The sequence below is a fragment of the Castor canadensis genome, chromosome 5 (assembly GCF_047511655.1).
Source record: "Castor canadensis chromosome 5, mCasCan1.hap1v2, whole genome shotgun sequence".
Taxonomy (NCBI): Eukaryota; Metazoa; Chordata; class Mammalia; order Rodentia; family Castoridae; genus Castor; species Castor canadensis.
In genome coordinates, this window is record NC_133390.1 from 113143897 (window position 1) to 113166597 (window position 22701).

The 22701-nt window shown below is 35.1% G+C and overlaps 1 protein-coding gene across 1 annotated transcript in view; it reads right to left on the minus strand.

The window, feature by feature from the left end:
• Gmps (guanine monophosphate synthase) overlaps positions 1-22701 on the minus strand; it is a 65370-nt gene that overhangs the window by 10514 nt on the left and 32155 nt on the right. The window contains exons 3-11 of the mRNA XM_074073929.1: positions 21074-21188; positions 17119-17216; positions 14265-14368; positions 10387-10580; positions 9962-10127; positions 6964-7115; positions 6367-6540; positions 3892-3997; positions 1126-1241 (exon numbers count right to left, since the gene is read on the minus strand). Coding sequence (XP_073930030.1) covers positions 1126-1241; positions 3892-3997; positions 6367-6540; positions 6964-7115; positions 9962-10127; positions 10387-10580; positions 14265-14368; positions 17119-17216; positions 21074-21188 — 1225 coding nt within the window. The remainder of the gene's footprint in view (positions 1-1125; positions 1242-3891; positions 3998-6366; positions 6541-6963; positions 7116-9961; positions 10128-10386; positions 10581-14264; positions 14369-17118; positions 17217-21073; positions 21189-22701) is intronic.

Consider the following 22701-nt stretch of genomic DNA (forward strand, 5'->3'; position numbering starts at 1 on the left):
TTTTTAGTGCTCCCTTATTCCTTATTTTTATTAGCCAGACCTCTTTTACTTTTATTTACTTTATATATTGTTTGCTATTCTAGGATCTAAAGTCTTTGAGGATGTTGTTGTGCTAGTTATTTCCACTCCTATTCATGGTGCTTTATTTCTGTATGTGCATTTTAATTTTTTTTATTAAAAGCTCCTATTTATTGGAAATCTATAGGAATTCTTTGGGGATTAGCTGAAGATTATTCCAAAGAGAATTTACACTGCTTCTGCTTCTTGCCTAAGTCCTGGAAGTACTACCAACCCACGTCTACTTTAAATTAAAACTCTTAAGCATGCATTTTCAGACCACACTCAAATATGAAGAACTGGGAGACTTTTCTACTCATCCTCAATTTGGAGCTAAGGTGTTGCTCAGTGAAGACCTCTGACCTGATTCCTAGCCCTTCAAAGAACTACAGGTCTCACATTCAGACATCTACACATGAAAGGAATCATTAAAGTGGAAGCCCCAAACCACAAGAGTTAGTAGTTGCCTTCAGAGGAATAGACAGTTCTGACTTCTTGAACTGATATTTTCAACTCACTCCCAACTCAAAGCTTCCTCTACTTAATAATAACACATATTTTACTTTTTAGCAATACATATGGAATATGGGTTTTAAAGTAACTTACTATTTTTAGAAACCAGGGTATCTTATTTGGCTGTGAAGAGAAGACTGTACTTAAGTCTCTGTAGATATTTCTTCACAGTCATTTTAGAGTATTTCTTTGAATTTTTTTTCATTTTTATTAGCATGTATTAGTTGTACAGGTGGTTTCATTGTGACATTTACATATATGCTTGCAATGTATCTTGACTAGATTCACCCCTTCCCCATCATTCTCCCTCATTCCCCTTCTTTAGAACAATTTCAATAGGTTTCTTTCACCTTCTTTCACCCTCTCTATTTCCTGTTTTACCTCCTGTTTTAAGTGTATACTGATTGTTCAAGGGGGTTTCGCCATGTCATTTCAAACATGTATATACTTCTCTGAATTTTTAAAAATGAAACCCTAATAAAGTCATTGTAAATACAAGAGAACGGCAGGATTCCATTCAATTCCCTGTATTGATCAGATGTGTTAAATTATTACCTTCTTAACACTTGCAGAAAAATCAGCTACTATTTTCAAAATATTGTTGGTTTCAGGAAAGTCCTTACAAATATAAGGTTCTTCAGCACATATTACTCTGATTGCCAGGCCTGGACCTACAGATAAGAGTAACAGTATTTGATATAAATTTTATAATAATATCAAATTTTAATAGAAAAATGTCACTTTCTAAAATAGATGAAATTAAAATCCATCTGCCATCATAAAGTGCTTTGGGGGTTTTTGTTTGTTTGTTTACAGTGCTAGAGATTTTAAATTCATATTATATGCCAATTTATTTTAAAATTTTTATTAAGGGAGTTTTACAATTTACACAAAAGTAAAAAGTATAGTACAATGAACCACCCTCTACTATTAATCATATAACTTCTACTAAAGCAGTATGCTGTTAAAAAAAAATAATGAAAGTGTGTTTAACTCCAAAAGATGTGAACTGGTACTTGTATTTTACCAAATATTTAGGGTGATGAAACTACAAGGTTTGCACATGTCTCAGAAAAAGTGGATGCTGCTGCTGCTGCTTTGTAACAACATAAAGAAACATCATTGAGATGTCTAATTATAGGCAAAATGTTAGCCACGGCTACTAACTGTCCCTTAGTTTCATTATTAATCTTTAGAAAGAAAAGCTTAATATTAGTTCTTAAAGCAGCAAAATCATTTTGACAATGAAACCATACATTATAGGAAAGGCAACATATGAAGACTTTTAAAAAGTCACATTGAGTCTAGCTAAAATGACGATCAAGGACAAGAGCCACTTGGCCTCCTCCATTAACATCCACCAATAATTCTTTGCCAGCATCCAGGTTAGACCAAAGATCTTAAATTTCTAGATTTCACAACAAATGCTAATCAATACATAGGTTATACAATTGTAACACTGCTTATGGAGGCAACATGGTGGCTAACAGTAGAAATTCTGATTATTGGGAATACAATCCTCTCTACAACTTCCAGTTTGTCTAACTTTTGGCAAATTAGCTTCATCCCTAAATTTCCTCACCAGCAAAACAGGATAAGACTAATTTCTATTATGAGGAACAAATAAGACAGTATTTTTAAAGTAGTTAAGCACACATAAAACTACTTTTTAAATGTCAGCTATTACTGTTTTTACTTAAACTATACCATTCTCCCAACTTAATCACCTAAGCACTATTGAAGAGAACTGTATCAGAGGTTCAAGTCTTGCCCAAACTGGAAACGAAACAAGTTCAGAATCTCAGTCCTAACTTTAAACAAGTATCATTTCAAATTATTTTTTTCTATATAATTGCAAATGGCTATCTAAAAAATTTGTTGTTGTTCATGAATTAGTTGCACAGAATATTGCGCAAAGTGTGCTTTATAAATGAATGAAGTGATTCATCCAAACAAGTCAAACACAGGATAAAAATTTTAAAGACCCTCACAATAGCCAAGCTATGGAAACAACCAAGATTCCCTACAAATGATGAATGGATCAAGAAAATTTGGTGTATATACATATACAACAGAGTTTTATTCAACCATAAGGAAGAATGACACCATGTGGTTTGAAGGTAAATGGATGCAACTGGAAGACATCGTGTTAAGTGAAGTAAGCAAGGTTCAGAAAGACAAAGGCCACATGTGTTCTCTCACATGTGGAAGAGAGAGCCAAAAGACAAACACATATACAAAAACAAACAACATCATATACAAACTTACATGTACAGCATGTTTGTAATAGTGGAACTATTTTATGGAACTCAGGGTAGGAGGGAAAGGAAAAGAGAAAGAGTGTCAACAGTATCGAAATACATAACATCTGTGAAGGTAGAGGATATAACAGTATGTATTGAAAGCAGTTGAATAATGGGGGTGAGAGGGAAGGGGTAAGGGAGAGTAATGAAAGGTGCTGAATTGATCAAAGTGAAGTGTACTTACAGCAGGGATACATTGAGAAACCCCTCTGAACACTGACTTAAAAATTAATAACAATTAATATTAATTAATAAATTAGTAACTGTAAAACAGACACAGTGAGTGGGGTAACTGTGGGAGGAGGGAGGGTAAACGAAGGAGATTAAGGTGAGGGAATATGATATATATACTTATACAAAATAGAACAATGAAACCTCTTGTAATTGCTTTAAGTGGGATGGGGCGGGGGTCTAGGGGGAGAGATGGTGGAAGCAATCTAACCAATGTACAATATAAGCCTATTTGGAATTTTCACAATGAATCCCCCCTGTACAACAAATGTATCCTAAATAAATAAATAAAAGAACCAAGCCAGGCATGCTGGCATACACCTATAGTACCAGCTATTTGCTTGAGCCTAGAGTTCTAAGGCAGCCTGGGACCACCAAAAAAAACAAAACAAAAAGCAAACAAACCACCACCCTAATTTTTTTAATCAAGTTTTATCTTACTTTTTCCATGGACTACATCATGATAAATAATAACAAAGAATATGCAAATCCTAGGTCTACCATTTAGAATTGTGTAGCAATGTTATTAAAAAATCAAGCTTTCTTATCTGATGCAAACACTATATGCCAGCCTCCCAAGGACCATATCTAAATACCTAAATACAATGGAAAATGAGTACTAAAATGATGTACATACAGTAGATACTCAAAAAAGAATATTCCCTGTCCATCCTTCCTTTCTCTCATGTCATGTGTTCTTTGAAATAACAAATTATTCAGAATTGTCTGAATTGAATCAATGTGAAGAAATACAGATAAATCAAACAAAACCCAGTATATGTTTTACCTGGAAATGGATGCCTGGAAACTAACTCTTCTGGAAGACCAAGCTCTCTGCCTAAAATTCTCACTTCATCTTTATGAAAATCTTTCAAAGGTTCTATTACTTTTCCCTAGAGGGAGGAAAAAAATGCCAATCAATACAACTAGCAATCAAAATAACTTGGAAAACAAAGAGTAATAAGTAATTGGCTCATCTTGCTGTCATATTCCTTAGATTAAAAGCGTCGTCAAGCCAGACATGGGGGTGCACCTCTACAATCTCAGCATTAAGCAGGCTAAAACAGGAGGATTGCAAGTACAAGGCCAGCCCAGGATTTATAGTGTGACCCTGTCTCAAAATCCAAAAACCAAACTGAAGCAAAAATAGTAACTTTGCCTTTAAAAATGTGTTAACTAACATGCTTACTACTATGTGCTTGGAAGGAAAAGGGATGAATATTTTAGCGTTACTCATCATATTTTTCTTGAAACACATTTTAAACACAAACTTTTCAAATAAAAACAAACCAGAATAAGCCTACCCACCATTTCTGATCTACTTCTCATTAGGAATGTAAGGAAATTAGAAAATATCACATTAGTATTTCAAACTTAAAACTCTCCAAATGATATCAAGAAAACAAAAAGACAGTCCACAAAATGGGAAAAAATGTTTGTAAATCATTTAGCTAATAAAACTTTTAATTCAAACATATGAAGAACACAACTTAATAAAAAAAAAAAGCCACCTTAAAAATGAGCAAAGAATATGAACAAAAATTTCTCCAACATAGACGAATGGAACAATAAGCATATGAAAATATACTCAACATAATAAGCTTTTAGGGAAATGCAAATCAAAACCATAATGAAGCCAGGCGTGGTAGCTCACACCTGTAATCTCAACAGTTGGGAGGTTAAGGCAGGAAGATGTAGAGTTCAGGGCCAGCCTGTGCTACCTTGTTTCAGAAATTAAAAACAAAAGCAAACCCCAACAAGACAGTAACTCACATCCATTGGGACGGCTAAAAAATCAATAGCAATGCACATGTTAGGACGGCTACTATAAAAAAAAAAAAGAAAAGAAAACAGCAAATGATGAGGATATGTAGAAACTGGAACCGTTGTGTAATGTGGTTAAATTGTAAAATGGGGCAGCTGCTATGGAAAACAGCATGAAGGTTCCTCAAAAAAATGTAAACACAGAACTCCCAAGTCATCCAGCAATCTCACTTCTGGGTACATAAACAAAAAAAGTGAAACCAAGATCTTGAAGTGATTTGTGCATACATATGTTCACAGCATTACCATTCACAATATCCAAAAAGGTAGAAGCCCAACTGTCCATCACTGAATAAAAAGGACAAACAAAACGTATACACATATAATATTTACTGTTTGGCCTTTAAAAGGAAGAAATTTGGGCTACCAGAGTGGCTCAAACAGTAGAGCACCTGGTAGCAAGCATGAGGCCCTGAGTTCAAATCCCAGTACCACCAGTGGGGGTGGGGGGAGGGGAAGAAATTCTGTTGTTATATAATCCAACATGAATAAACCTTAAGGCCATTAATGCAGCTAAGTAAAATAAGCCAGTCACAAAAAGACAATACTGTATGATTCCACCTACATAAGGTACTAAAAGTAGTCAAACAGAAACTGAGAAAAACAGTCATTGCCAAGTGTTGCAGGTGGGAGAAAAGGGTACAGCATTTTAGTTCTGCAAGTTGAAAAAGCCCTGGAGATCCCCATTTCACAACAATGTGAATTGTAAACTTATCATTAAGACAATATTTAGTTTTACATGTTTTCTACAATAATTAAGAAAGACAGGTAATAACAAGTCTTGGTAAGAATGCAAATTGGAACCCCATATATTGTTAATGAGAATGTATAATGATGCAGCCATTTTGGATGTTAGTCTAGCAGTTCATCAAAATGTTAAACAGTTATGAGATGACCTAGCAATTCTATACCTATGAAACATATACTCAAAAAATGTGGAGCCAATGTTCATTAGCAATATTACTTATAATAGCCAAAAGGTGGAAACAACCCCAACGTCCATCCAAATGATAACTAGATAGTAAAATGCAATATAACCACACAATAGAATACTTGTCAAAAAAACCAGGAGTAACGTTCTTATACATGTTACAACATGACCAAACCCTGAAAACACATTAAGTACGTAAAAGAAAGCCAATCATCAAAGACTGTATGATTTGATTAATGTAAGCATCCAGAATCAGTAAAACTACAGAGACAAAAAATAAATTAGTGGTTAGTGCTTGCTAGGGCTGGCAAGGAGGGCTGGGGGTGACACACAGGTAAAATGAAGAGTGACTGCTAGTAGGTATGAGGTTCCTTAGAGAATAAAGATATGCTAAAATGAGACTGTGGTAATGGTTGTTCAACCCTGTGAACACTGGGAGGAAGAAAAGAGAAAGACCAGGAACTCTTCATGTATCTACTTCATGGAAAAGTTTTCATAAGCTTTTACCTCTTCTCTCAACTTTCTGATAAGTTCTGTATCGTTGTGATGGGTTTTGATGACTTCAGCTTTGCCACTTGCAACAAGGGATGCACTTTCAATTAGATCAGGCCGCAAAGTACCTTGGGCAAGAAAAACCTCCTCTGGTTTCAGATTCATTTCTCCAATTACTTCATTGGCAATCTATAACCAGCAGGAGAAAAACAATCTTATATAGGATGAATCTTTTATACTTTCAGGTAAACTTCTCAGAGTCCTTTTGCTATTCTATCCAAGAAATTAGATCCATCAAACCCCAAAATATTATTACTAAAAATGCATGCTTTCACATGATTCAAAAAAGTAAGCAAAGATTCCCTTCCAGAGCTTAAATCTAGCCATTTAGATATCTAGGGAATTAAAGTCCAATATGGATTGAAAACATCTACTCAAAGTATTTTAAAAATAAGTTTCTACTAACATAAAAAATATACAGTAAAAGTCTCAGCCACAAAAGAAAAAAATAACCAAAATTAGCAAATTTGATTGACACAATATGAAACAAAAACAAACACCAAAATTCACATAAAAAACAGTAAGTGTTGAGGACATTAAGAAGAAAGGTACCTTAACAAAAGTATCACCAATGATTTTTCTTTTTTCCTCAGGACTTGTAGTCATATTTAATGTTTTGCTAATTCTTTTTCGTGGGGTCCTGTCTTCATCTGATATTGGTAAAGTAGTTGTCCCATTGTAGAAGGAATGAGCAGCATTTATTACTGGAAGAAATAGGAGAGTATTATATTTATATTATACTATATTTTATGTAGTATTATAGTAAGAGTATTATATTTCTTTAAATTATAAACAAGTCAAACTCCAAAAAAAAAGAAACTCCAAGAAAGAAAACCTAGATGTATCTTTGGGTCTCCCTGAAATTAGCCTACATAGTCAGGAACTATCCATAACCCACAAGTAAGAGGGTTCAGATATAGGAATTCTTTAAACTTTCTCTTATAAAAATCCTGTAGCATTTAGAGCAATCTAGGCCATGATACCACAAGCTAAGCTAGATGCTTAGTTCAGTGGTCCACCAAAGCAGTAAGCAAAAACCACACAACATGAAGTATAGTTCTGAGAGTCAAAAGCAGTGGAGAATACAGAGAACAAAAGTCCTCAGAAAGGCACGGACTAGCTCTTGAAAAACTGTTATTTATAAGCACATATTTAGCAAAACTGGCTGTCCTTTTATTTATGTTATTCAATTGCAATGAATAAGATTGGAGATGTACCTAGTAAGATGTAAAGCACTTGCCTAGCAAGGACCTGGGTTCAATCCCTAGTAACTGGTTATAAGCTCTATTTGTTACTTAAGATGACAAGGTGGCTATTTGTTTCACAGGGAGGTTCATCAATGAATCTGTAGGTCTTTCTCTTAAGCTAGTCAATTTCCCCAGAGAAGAACCCCCAATCTCATTATGGCAGTTAAAGAGAGGAAGTAGTTTGAGGAGGGAGTCACCATTCAATATACAGATCTTTACGTCATCCTATTCTTAGTGCAGAACCTTACCTTACCCTCAACTATGCCTGCTATTGGTATGCTCAAATCCAAAGCCTCTCTATTCAGCCTCTCTAGAGAATAAACACTCAAGTCTTCGAACAGCTTCCTCTCTTATTGAGGAAAAGGATCTGCTTCCTATGTTTTCAACCAATTCTTGCTTTAGGCTTGCTCAGAGGCCCATATCCCCAAAGGAAGACAATGTCTTCAATTACTGAGCCTCCCAAGAAGACTGCAGAAAAAAAATCTGCTTATGTCTTGTTGGCCCTATTCCCACCTGCACCCCAAGAGTTTGAATTCCTTCATTCTTTTTTTGTTGTTTGTTTTCTTTTTTGTGGTGCTGGAGATTAAACTCAGGATCTTGTGTATGCCAGGTAAGTTTGTTCTACCACTGAGCTATATCCCCAGCCCCTGAATTCCTCCATTCTTTTATGTCAGTTAGCAAAGATACAGATTCAGATTTTTGTAAGGTTGAAATTTTTAAAATGTAAAGGCCCCTTTAAGAACCAGAGTAGTAAGATACCTTAAAAATCAAATGTTACTCTGGATGACTAAGAAGAATTTAACTGCACACAGAAATTATTACATGTTACAATATATCACTAACCCAAAACTAAATGTATTTCCAACTCAACTCTTTTTTAAACCTAATCCTAAAATGCCTACAGCTGGCCAGGCACTGGTGGCTCACTCCTATTATCCTAGCTATTTAGGAGGCAGAGATCAGGAGGATCTCGGTTGAAAGCCAGCCTGGGCAATAGTTCTTGAGATCCTACCTCGAAAACACCCAACACAAAAAAGGGCTGGCAAAATGGCTCAAGTAGTAGAGCACCTGGCTAGCAAGTATGAAGCCCTGAATTTAATCTGCTATATTGCAGATTGAAAAAAAAAAAAAAAAAAAAGCCACATAGCTACTCCTATACCATCCAACACGGAGAAAATGAATAAGAGCAGAAAGAAAATAGTTAATCAACCTCAAATTACAGAACAGAAATATCTTATTTGCAAATTTCACAAAAACACATGATTATATGAAGACACTGCTGAGGTCCCCCCCAGGACTTTAGAAAAAGACTGACTAGTCAGAAGCCCTCAAGCTAAAATTTCATTAGCTTAGGCATCTGCTTTCTACCTTTAAGTGTTCTGTTTCACACTGTTTGTCACTACCTTGTTCCTTAGCTTGCAGCATTACACTTGCCTGATGCCTTCACTATTAATTCAGTGAAACTTCAAAAAGAAAAAACAGATTTGTGTTCACTTCATGCTTATCTAAAAGCTTTCATCTTATAGTCAACCTTTTAGAATCAATTCAATGGTATGTAAGATTTGTATATTTAAACTACTTACCCCTTGCTATTAAAAAGTATAAAAGAAGGCTTGAAGGTTCATGTAGTGGAGTACTTGCCTAGCAAGCACAATGCCCTAGATTCAATTTCCAGCACCACAAAATTAAATAATTAGTAAAAAGTATTAATGCGAATATCATTAACAACTAATAAGTTTATTAGTGGCCTTTAAAATAAAAGGAATTAAGGACTAGTTATATTTTTAAACAGTTAGAATAAGACTCCTGTATTGCCCAGGCTAAGATGATCCTTCTGCCTCTCTGCCTCCCAAATAGCTGGGGTTACATACAGGTTCACACTATGCCTAGCTGACTATAGACTCTTAATCCCCCTTCTCTGTATAAGCCTGTTTGTAAAATTTTCTGTATATTCATACATGTTGTAGGAAGGCTTAGATATTCTCATGCCTAAGTAACATTATGAAATAAAGTGCAAAAAGATAAATTTAAGAGAGAATTAAAAGAGAACAGAATGGTAGCCAGAAAATGATGACTTAGCAATTTAAGTGTAACAATAGTAATAATCAATAGTTTTAAATTTTATATTGGGACCACTTTTGAACCAGAGGTAATTATAATGTAAAAATAAAAAACACTTTCAACCTTGAGCTTACTGGGGAAACAACTGGTTAAGACAATGTGCTCATTTGAACCACAAGGCTTGATTTGGTTAAAATAAGCCCTGACACACATTAGTTAACTTTTCTGTAGGTCATTAATACCTTTGACCTGAATGCCAAGCTTCTTGAGGGCCTCTTCAACAGACTGGCTTTCTCGTTTTCTCATAAAGCCATTATCAATGTGCACAGCAATGACTTGATCTTGGTTCAAAGCACGATTTAGCAAAGCTGTACAAACTGTTGAGTCTACCCCACCACTCAGTAAAACCTACAAAGTAAAATAAAAAGAATCAAACTGAAGACAGTAAACAAAAAAGAATATAAACATTAGCACCCTGTATTATTACCTAAAAGCACTGTTTGAGTCAAAGATATGTATAAGTAACTGAAAAAAAAACACTTGAAAGGAATGCAACACATAAATCTTCTGCTCCCTAGTCAACATTTCAGGGCTGTGTATAGGAATCCAGCTCTGAGCTCCAATGTTACTGACATAAATTTGTAGACCACAGATCATGAATTCTTACCAGAACTTTTGATGTGCCTACTTGCTCTTTGATCTCTCGAATGCAGTCAAGCTCTCTGTTCTGCACAGTGAAGGTCCCACTGCACCCAGCTACATCATAAAGGAAATTCTTCAGTATCATCTTCCCATTTTCTGTCAGACCAACTTCAGGGTGGAATTGTACTCCATATAATTTTTTAGATTCATTTGCTATACCTTTATAGAAAAACAATTAAAAATCATCTGTGCGTTGAAAAGAGTCAACCAATTTCACAATTTGTTCCTCAAAATCCCTTTTTCTATAAATGTTAAAACTGGTCATGGTTTAGTGGGTTTTTAGCTACAGGGAAAGAAAATACATAATAGAAATAAAACTACATTGTGATGACCTAAAGTTCTTTCTTTACATAGCAAAAAATGAGCTATGGAATAGTGCAGTGAGTCCTACAGTTTATTTTCACACCTGCCCACCACAGGTTCTCTACTTAATGAAACGACAACTCAATGTTGGTTCTCAGTCCTACCCTGTTTTCACATATAATGTGCAACTATTAATTTCCTATATTTAAAGAATCTCATATCAGAGTTATGAAAATATTCAGAAATTTATTTTTTTTTTTTGGTACTGAGGTTTGAACTCAGGGCCTCATACTTGTCAGGAAGGCGTTCTACCCGTTGAGCAACTCCACAGCCCTTTTTGGTGTTGGTTATTTTCTAGACAGGGTCCCAAGAATTATTTGCCTGGGCTGGCTTCCAATCTCAATCCTCCTAATCTCTGCCTCCTGAGGATGAAAGCTGTGATCCACTAGTGCCTGTTTTTGTTTGTTTGTTTTTTTGGTTTTTGTTTTCTTTAGGTGGTACTGGGGTTTGAACTCAGTCTCGTGCTTGCTAGGCACCCACACTCCCACGTAAGCCATGCCCCCAGCTCTTTCATGCTTTAGGATAGTGAGTCTAGTATCATGATCCTTCTATCTACAGCATTCAGCATAGCTGGAATCAAAGCCATGAGCCACCATACCCAGCTTATGATTTGAGATGAGGTCTCACTAATGTTTTGCCCAGATTGGCCTCAAACTGAGATCCTCCCACTCTCTACCTCCCAAGCAGTTGGGATTACAGATGTGAGCCACTGCACCCAGCCTCTTCTGAATACTATTAACTAAATACAGTTCAGTATTCCTAATCTGAAATGCCTGGAAGACTTTGGGTTTTTTTATATTATCTTGAAGATGGGAACCAAATCTAAACATGAAATTCATTTATGTTTCACATACACATACATCTTATACATACAGCCTGAAGGTAGTCTTACCTAGTGTTTTTAGTGTGCCTGCACTTTGACTGCAACTTGCCATATGAGAGTGTATATGAATTTTCCACTTGTGGCATCATGTTAGGACATAAGATGCTTCAGATTTTGGAGTATTTCAGATGTTCAGATTAAGGATATTTATGTTTATCTAATATGTTTCTGACAAATTCCTAAACAGCAGCTGTTGGGCTCAATGTCTTACTACTCTCATTTTATGACTCGAATATCAAGAAACTTGTCTGAACTCTTGGCTAATTAACTAAATCAGGCCTAGGAGACTCCCAGACTTGTTCTCATCCTATAATGCCAAGGTACCTTACACTTTATTTCACTTCCAGGATACCACTCTGTTGGTTCACTTCTTATTTCACTGGTTGCTCCTTCTGAATCTTCTTTACTACTACCTTGTCCATATACCTCTACACATAGAAGCTGCAGAGTACTCAGCCCTTAAATCTCTTCTGTATACATTATGAATGATCTCATAGCCTAATATACTTAAAATTCCAATCCTATGCTAGTAAATACCCAAATTTATACCTCCAGCCCTGTTCTGTCCTCTAATGTCCAAACTCATATATACAACTGCCTACCAGACACCTTCATTTTGATGTTTACTAAAGCACCTTGAATCTAACATGCAAGCCCTAACTCCTAGGTCTTTCCCATTAGGTAAATAGAAACTTCATCCTTCTGATTACTAAGGTCAAAAGCCTTAGTAACTTTTATCTTCCCCATTCCACATTCAACCCATTAACAAATCCATTTGCTCTAGTCTCCAACTGCTCCTGACTACTTCTACTTCTACCATCCTGGTCCAGACAACACTTTCTTCCCCTGATCACTAGAAGATTCCTAGATAGTCTTGTTTCTTGTTTCTACCTTTGATCCTGTCTCCTCACTATAGCATAATCCTGAAAGTAGATCATGTCTTTTACTGAAAACCACAAGATAACTACATATAAAGCCAAAGTTTTCGATGGTTCAAAGGCCCTTTGTCTTGGACCCAAACTATCTGATTTCATCTTCTATGACACTCTGCAATGTTTACTCTGTTCCAACCATGTAATCTTGCATTCCTAAAATAAGGTCCTATTCCAGGGCCCCTATACTGGTATTTCCTCTTTCACCAAGAAAGGTAAGCACTTATCTTTTCATGTCCAGTGTCACAGGAATGCCTTTCCTGAATGTCCCAGATGAAAAAGTAATAACCCTAATCACATGTATTCCACAACGCACACCCACTATTCTTATTTTTTTTTAATGAAAACACTGACATCTGGACATATTCTACATTTTGGGATTTTGTTAATTTTGTTCACTGCTATATTGCTGATGCCTGGAATTGTGCTTGGCACCTAACAGGGACTCAAATATTTGTACTAAACCCACTTACCACTGTTAATCTTTTATATGAAATAAACACCTTTTATAAAAATCATTCTTGCTCATTCCTCACTAATAGTCTTTAACTGTAAGCAAGCTGGCCACTGGCTCATGTCACCAGTAATCCTAGTTACTCAGGAGGCAGAGATCAGAAGGATGGCAGCTCAAAGCCAGCTCGCAAATAGTTCAAGAGACCCTATCTTGAAAATACTCAACACACACAAAAAAAGGGGGGTTGGGAGGGGCTCAAGTGGTGGAGTGCCTGCCTAGCATGCATGAGGCCCTGAGTTTGAACCCCAGTACTGCCAAAAAAAAATTTTAAATACAATAAAAAAATAAATTAACTGTAAGCTGATTACTCACCTTATCCACGACAAACCTTCTCTTCAATTATTTAGCTTGGCATCTCAAACACGAAGAGCCTACCTTTTCTGGTTAGGAATATTAGTATTATTTACATTACACTTATTCAAGTGAGTTTAAAACTCAAACTACCAGAAAATCAATTTCTCTTCCTCAAAAAAGTTGAGAACAAAAGTGATTTCTACAAAGGGCTGGACAATAAATGTTTTAGTCCTCATGAGACATATGTATGGTACCTGTGTTTTATTGTAACTTTTATTAAAAAAAAAAAAAAAAAAATTCCTGACTGGCAGAGTGGAATGCCTGCCTACCAAGGTGAAGCCCTGAGTTCAAAACCCAGTGCCACCAACAACAAACAAACAATAACAAAAAAACCTTAGCTCCGGACATACAAAAATAAGCCACATGCTAGTTTTGACCCATAGGTCAACCCTCATTCTGAAAAATGCTGTGTGCCTGTTTTTGCTGTTTTGCAATTGTCCAAGACCTAAGGAAGGCATATTTAAAAAAAAAAAAAAAAAAAAAAAAAAACAGGCAACTAAGAATTTAGGATAGTAGGAAGATAGGCAGTTCTCAATTTTTTCCTGAGTTAAAAAAGTACAGTGTTCTATGTCCGAAAAACTTATAACAGAATGAACATTTTTAAAGTATTTTAAAGCAAACCACCAAGACTTCTGGATACTTCATCTAATATTAAATTCCCTTGATTAATTAACAGCTGATCTACCATATTTACAGTATTTAAAAAAAAAAAAAAGGAAAATCAGGATATCTTATACAGAATCATGATTACTTTGCACAATTTTTTAAACGAAATCTGCAAAATTTAGAATTTTCACCTGCTACAATGTTCCCAGAACGTGCCACAACTTTGAATCCATCAGCTACTTTGTCTACGCTATCTCCATGTGTAAGTAAGACAATTTCTTCCTTCTGAAGGCCCCTAAACATACAAAAAAATAAAATGTCACACTTAAATCTCAATGCTTTAGAAATACAAGCTTGTCATATGTGTAGACCAAGAAAATAGAAAAAAGAATGTAACAGTGCAACACTTAGAATTTAAATGTACTCCCTTTTAAATAAAGCCAATAAAGGATACTGAACCTCAAAAAAGGGAATCCATAAAAATCAAAAACAAATAAATATATGAAGTACAACCACACTCACAAAAGTAATTCTCGGACACAATAACTTCAACATTTTATCTCTTCAACATTATATCTCTAGTGAACTTTATCATAAGACCAGAGCCATTCCAGAAACCTTAACACTTCATTCAGCAGTCTTATGTAATAACTGTAATAATATTGACATTGTTATTCTACACCATACACACATAATATAAATTTACATAATATATGTAAATTGCAGGTTAGAAGAAAAATATTACTAATGTAAGATTTTAGCTTAAGAGTAAGAAGATCCAAAATCAAATAGGTTAGATTAAAATTCTAATTTAATTGGTAATAATAACGAGTGCTAATGATTTTCTCTTTCCAAGATAATACATATTACTTAACTGTCCATTGAAAAGTCCTAGAAATAATGACAACCAGTAGCAATGTGGACCATCAAAGCCAACAAATCAATTACATTTAATTGCAAAGGGGGAAGCTACTATTGATTAAAGGGGACTTAACAAGTCTTTGTACATTACACATGTAATGTGTACACTTTCTATGAACTCTTGATTCAACCAACCAAAAAACAGGTACTATTTACGTTACAGGAAAACCTGAATGAGGACTTGGCTTAAATGATGTTATGGAATAGAACACGAATTAAAAATAAAACAAAACAAGGTACATCAATGTCATAAATGCTTAAGAGTTTTGATGTTATCATCACTGTTGTTTAGGAATAGTGTACGTTGTGATGAGAGTCCTAAATTTCAGCTGTACAAAGACAAACAGAAAAACACTAAATATTAATAGATCTTTATAAGTCTCTTGCACTATCACATACAAGACTCTCAAAGCAGTTCTGTCTAGTCACTTGAAATAAGGCTAATGTAAGAAACAACACCTTTCCATTACAAAGTGGAACAAGCACTGTATTTCAAACACATTTTGTCAATAAGTAGCCTCTTTTAATCGTCAAAAAAGAGTATTTTTCTTAGTTTTTGCAGTCCTGGGGATTGAATCAATTGCCTTATGTGTGCTACAAAAACGCTCTACACTGAAAAATAAAAATTACTGAAAATAATTCACTTGTTTAATTTTGCCCTTTCTCATATTAATGAAGAGCTATACTCAGTTCTGTATAAAAAATATGATTCTATCTCCATTTCAGACAAAAGTTCATAACCTGAATTTTAAACTTTATAATCTGTCCAACTTGGAATAAACTATTCAAGTCAATGGAATCTTCATGAATATATATTTAATAAAAAGTAAACCTAAAACAAGAAGTAATTAGCACAGTTAAAAGAAATAACAAAACATAATTTCATGTGCTCACTAATTAACATCAGCCTGTACCTTATGGATTCAATTCAGCTGTGGGGGGGTGGGAATGGCTTTTTAAAAAAATTTTAATGTAGATTAAAAAGAAGCAATTAAGTCCACCAGTAGTCCACCAACTATTACATTTATACAAAGTACAGAAAACCCAACAAAAGGAAAGTAAAATGACTGACACATTAAGTTTTCTGGTTTTAAAAAAAAAAAAGAAAAAAAAAATTGGCCAGTTAACAGTGGCTCATGCCAATAATCCTAGCTACTTGGGAGACTAAGATGAGGAAAAGCTTGGTTTAAAGCCAGCTGGCTCAAACAGTTTGTGAGACCCCATCACCAAAAAATAACCCGAGTAAAAAATGAACTGGAGCTGTGGCTCAAGCGATAAGAGTATCTGCAAATGCAAAGCTTTGAGTTGAAATCCCAGTCCCACCAAAAACAGAAAATAAGAACATAATGAACACTGTATGCATGTATGAAAGTATTACAATGAAATTCCCTACTATTAATGTACGATAAATCAAACATAAAATTAAAATCTTTTTTTAAAATGAAAATTCATTTTTTTAAGCAAAGGAAGCTTGTGAACAGCTCATTGAATTTTTTCTTTTATTTTTATCTATTTATATTTCTTTAGTGCTAGGACTTGAACCCAAGCCCTCATGCATTCTACTACTAAGCTACAACCCCAGCCACCATGTGATAATTTTTAAATAGATTAGAACTACAGCACCACTGCCTAACAATAAAATCAAATAATACCTGCCTCAACATAGAAAGTGGAAAGCAGGAAAACATAACATTTAGAAGAGGTCCAGCAAATGGATGGCAAGCTAAGTCCTAAAGAAAGAAGTGCAGGAGGAGGTATGCACAAGTATGTAGCAGGTGCAGGACAGTTTACCACTATTCAATTGCAACATTTAGTACAGTAATAAAATCATACTTTACTTCACACAGAAGAGTGAAAAGAGAAAACCATAAATGTTGGCAGAACAAGATACAGGGTTGGTTCCAAGACTACAGGAGTCATCAACTTATTTCATACTTGCCTTTGGTATTTCTAATTAGTATCGCACCACACTTTGCTTTGTAGACACTCAACTGGAAGGTAAATAAGACAGGTACACCTCTGAGGTGTACTACAGCCTTAATTTATGAACTAGAGAAACCCCAATTTTAAAAAGTAACAGTTCCAACTTTACTTAAATGTACTACTGTTCTCATTTTAAAATACCTGAATAATGAACACGCATTATCCACACTAATGTTGAAAACTCCATCTTCTCTAACACTTTTTTTGTGCACAGTACCTCCAAACACCTTATTCATCATCTGTTCAAAGAAAAAATTACTTGGTGTTAATAGGAATCAAAAAAACAATCTCAGTCATTTTGTTATGCTGATTTAATCATTCATATTCCTTGCTTGTTATGTTTGCACCCCCAAAATAAAGGGAATTTGACAAAATGTAGATAATTCAGTATTGCTGCATATAAATATTAAGTTATTAAGAGGTATGATTATAAAACAAATTTGGACTAGAAATCTCACTTGAGGTTAACTTCTATTAAGCAATGGCAGACTGTCCATTTAGTGTACTTTATTTGCTAAAAATAGAAATTTCTTTAATACTTAAGTCAGAGTTCAATTTAGAAGCATTTAAAAAGTTACTGTGAGCTTAGAAAAAAAGCCAGACCAGACAAGGAAAGCTGTAGACTAAAAGAGACAAGTATATATTCTTCCAAGATAATTAATCTTTGGTCCCAAAGGAATGGCCTAAAGGCCTGCAAAAGACTGTGCTGAAGAGAACAGACAATCAAGAAAATCTGGTCTTTGAATTAAACTCATCTGTTCAAATCCCATATCCCTGTAGATTCTTATTTCAAATGGTCTCTTTATTCTGTCCCTCCTTACGTTAATCAGTCTTTTCATTATTTACATATATGCCCAAAAGTGCCAAATCAAATAAATACATGTAAGATTTTTGATAACATAAAATCTGCACTGATATAATCACGCCAACTTGGCTTATGTCTGTTCCACAATAGAAGTCATGATATGTGCTGTAACAACTCATGATACAGGGTGACCCAGCCCCCAACACAGCAGACAGAATACAAAGTAGATGTTGAATCTTGTAATTCACAACATATTATTCAAAACCATTAGAGAATGCCGCCTACCCTTTACTATTTAAACATTCATAGTAAACCTTTCCACAATAAAGGTTTGGGTTAAGTCCAACAGTAAAGAAACTTGGTAACCTTTGTTTAATCAGATATTCCTCGAACTGAACACTTATACATAAAATTTTTTCTATAGTACATGAACATGCAATTTAGGAACCATTGGTCTAATCAGTCCCTTTGTGTCTACTCTTGACTATCTTCTAGCCTATATTCTAGAGATTCACCAATGCTACCTACTAAATGTGAACATGATTGTGTTAATATGATCAAATTCTTCAACAGTTCTCTAGCATCTACAGTAGGGATCGGTAAACATTTTATGTAATGGGATGAAGAGTAAGTATTTTAGCTCTAAAAGCTTGTGCTGTGTATGCTGCAGCATTCAATTCTTGCCACTATAGCTCAAAGGCATCCTTACACAATACTCAACAGAATGGATATGGCTGTATTAAATAAAAGTTTATGGACACTCAAGTTTGAATTTCATTTCATCACATGCCACAAAACATAATTCTTTTCTAAAAATAATTTTCCCAATCATTTGAAAAAAATTCCCGTCAGGCTTGTAGTCCTAGGTGCTAAGCAGGTGGTGGTGGTGAGGCCAGGCTGAGGCCCGGGAACTGGTTGTGCTCAAGAGTTTGGGGTCATCGTATGTTCTCCCTCATATGTGGACATTAGATCAAGGGCAAACACAACAAGGGGATTGGACTATGAGCACATGATAAAAGCGAGAGCACACAAGGAAGGGGTGAGGATAGGTAAGACACCTAAAAAACTAGCTAGCATTTGTTGCCCTTAACGCAGAGAAACTAAAGCAGATACCTTAAAGCAACTGAGGCCAATAGGAAAAGGGGAACAGGTACTAGAGAAAAGGTTAGATCAAAAAGAATTAACCTAGAAGGTAACACCCACGCACAGGAAATCAATGTGAGTCAATGCCCTGTATAGCTATCCTTATCTCAACCAGCAAAAATGCTTGTTCCTTCCTATTATTGCTTATACTCTCTCTACAACAAAATTAGAAATAAGGGCAAAATAGTTTCTGCTGGGTATTGAGGGGGGGGAGAGGGAGAGGGCGGAGTGGGTGGTAAGGGAGGGGGTGGGGGCAGGGGGGAGAAATGAACCAAGCCTTGTATGAACATATGAATAATAAAAGAAAAATGGAAAAAAAAAAAGAAAATATACCACTTTCTTTACTTGAAGGTTATATAAAAATAAGTAGTAGATCAGAGTTACTATAGACAAGTTTGTTGATGCCTGGTCTACAGAATAAAGTCTAAATCCTTTATATTATAAAGACTTTTCATTACACAGCCCTTATCCAATTTTTGCTTTCACCTTTCGTCTTTCCCCTCATTCTCTAATTCAACCAATTCAAATTACTATGATTATCAAAATAGACCATAGCATCTTCCCCATGTCTTTAAGCACTGTCACAACCTCAAGGGTGTGGCAGTATGTGGTCTAGAGCAGTCGTTCAAATTTGCTAAATGCTTCATCCTCAATGAACCCTGTGCATTTCTGCCTCTCATAATTAGAAGCTGAAAGATAAACCAAACTGTTGGACCACTACACAATTTAAGAATCTATACAGTCTAAATAAAGGTTTCTGTCTACAAACCCAAGGGCTTGCAATAATATTTAATGCTATCTTAACTGCTCAAAAGCTTTTGTGCTTATTTTTGGTTCTATGTTACTGAAGGCCGGAGGTGCAAAAAGTTGAGCAACCAGCTAAGGGTGTGTGTTGGGAAGAGAAGATAGCTATACATAATTAAAAAAAAAAAAAAAAAAAGAACTTTGTTGTTAAATTTGTTTCCATTTTCTATTTTGACTTAAGGAAATAGTTTTAAGTAGATTCCTGGTAACATCAAGATTCAAATAACCTCAAAAGAAACTTATATCCTGTAACTACCACCTACAATTAGATCAGCTCCTCTTTTATCTGTGTTATGTGAAAGTTTTACAATAAGGCTTAGATTTGAGGAAGAAGAAAGGGAAGGAAATTCTGCCAATAAAAATAATTTGAGAGCCAGGAATGTGATGCAGGAAAAAGATCTTGTTTCTGACCTTAGAAAAGGCAAAATATAAGCCAGGTGCAGTGATTCACGCCTGTAATCCCAGCCAGCTGGGAGGCCAAGACTGGAGGTGGCAGTCTGAAACCAGCCCAGGCAAAAAGTCTCAAAGAACAAGCTAAAGTAGCACAAGCCTGCAATCCCTATGTGGAAGCAGAGGTAGAAGAACTGAAGTCTGAGGCCACCTGGGCAAAAGAAAAAAGGGCTGGGGGGTGTGGCAGGGAAGCAGGGAAGAAGGGAAGAAGGAAGTCAGGCAAGGCAGGAATGGAGGGGAAAGAAAGAAGGAAATGACAGGTGAAAGGAAGGGAGAAAGGGAGGGGAAGGGAGGAGGGCAAAGAAGGAAAGAAAGGAAGAAAGGCAAAATGCTGTAACATGTCAACTAATAATAATAATATATTATTCAAGGAATAGTTTCCTAGGTAACTCACTTTTCAGATGCTCCAGTCAAGATACATTGCTAAAAATTATCTTTTAGCTAATCATTCTTAACTGCATTTATTTATATTCTGCTCCTTAATATATCTTATTGAATAAATCATTCTTTGATAACTGAGAATTGAGCATGTTATTTATTATGTTACTCAATAATATCGTCTACTTGTTTCTCTGGTAAATCTATGCCACTTAAAATTAAAAGTAAGTTAGAAAAGCCAAAATCTACACTGTGCACACCACCAAATGCTGGTGAGGATGTAGAACAAGAGGAACTCACATTAAAGAAAAAAAAAGGAGAGTGTTTTGTTACATGAAGCAGTATAGTTACTTTTCTTAAAATAGATTCCTTATTAGGTCAGTTCTGTCATATTAGCATAGCAATCCATATACAAATTATCTCATCCAAATAAATATCTTAAAAATAAAAAAATAAAGTATGAGTCACAAAAGACTAAAATATAAGTCAACTCTCAAAGCAAATTTTCAGATGTACCTGCATTCCATAGCAAATTCCAAGAACTGGCTTGCCAATAGTGAATATCGCTGGATCAAACCAGGGAGCATCTTCAGCATATACAGAATTAGGTCCTCCAGAGATGATAATAGCACTGTGCATTTAACAAAGTAAGTCAGTGAAGAATCTCTAACTGCTAATTTTTAAACAAAGTCTATTCTTTACTAATTTTTTACTATCCTCAACAAGTTTTCCATTTTGCCCTATATGCTATGCTTTCAGAAGAAAGGCCAATACTGTAATTTAACTACATTACAATTTGCAGAACATTCTATGGGTTAACTTAGGAGTGGAACTACTGAAAGAATGGTGCAAACTGAGGCCTACATTTCTCGCGTGGCCACTGACACATCTTATATTTGGCCTCAACATTCACTCAAACTTAAGCATTTTTAAAATATCTTCAAGATAACAATTCTTAAGGGGATGAGAACTACCCACACAGGAAGACTTAGAACCTAGCTCCTTAAAATATAGAAGGTAAGCCTTCATTACACACACTTAATTATCAGGACTTCTAGAACCTCAGTACATTATTTAGTTTTATAAAGAATAACCACCATGGGACTATTCAGAATCCTTGATTAACCTGCTAAACACCTTAAGGCTATACGGTTCTTAGTACTATGTTATGATATGATGGACTCAGCCAAGGACAAAACCAAAGCAGTAGTCAAACCATTATGAAAAGTCACATCTCAGTAACTCTTCAAAAGAGTTAATCACTCTTAGTCTTCTATTTCTACCCTATTATTTTGAAACTAACTTGCAATTATAAGGCCCAACAAGCCATAAATCATTGCAAACACCAATTTTATGTATCACATAGATCAAGATTCTAAAAACAAGTGGGTTAAGATGTTTCATGCCACAAAACTAACATTTATTGTAGAAAAAAAGATGATAAAACAGAATTTTACCAGAAAGGATTATGGTAATGAAAGTCACAGTACTATATAATACCTATGTCCCCACTATAGAAAAGAGGCTCTAGGAACAAGCTAGATGTGGGAACTGTTTATGCTCAAAAGACAGGAAGCAGAATTTAGATTTCCATCAAAGTATTTGGCTACTATATTTTAAAACATTTAGTTTGGGCTAATTTGCTGGGAATTTATTTGTTTTAGATGGGGGGAAATAGTGAAGCTTGGATTTGACAGATACCTACTATTCAGATTTACCAATGGTTTGATCTCTCAAAAACTAGTAAAATCAAGATAGTTGTAAATAAACTAAAGGGTCCCTTCTTACTCTACAATTCTATGGTTTAAATGAAGTGCACTTGTCTTGCATGTCCAAGACCTGGATTCAATAACCAGCATCACCAAACAAAAATAAATAAATAAAGCTGTTTTTAAATGTGCACTCTTAAGTCTAGAACAGAATTAAATTTAAACTTGCCTTTTCTGATTACTTTAGAAACCAAGAAACCAGAACAGTGTATACATGTCTGTGAAGTATTTACAAGTTCTTTTAACCATTTTTTCTATGGGAAAAATTATGCTTTTAAGAAAAATAAGGACTGACAGAGTGGCCCAAGTGGTCGAGCACTTGCCAAGCAAGTATTACGCTCTGAGTTCAAACCCTAGCACCAAAAAAAACCAAAA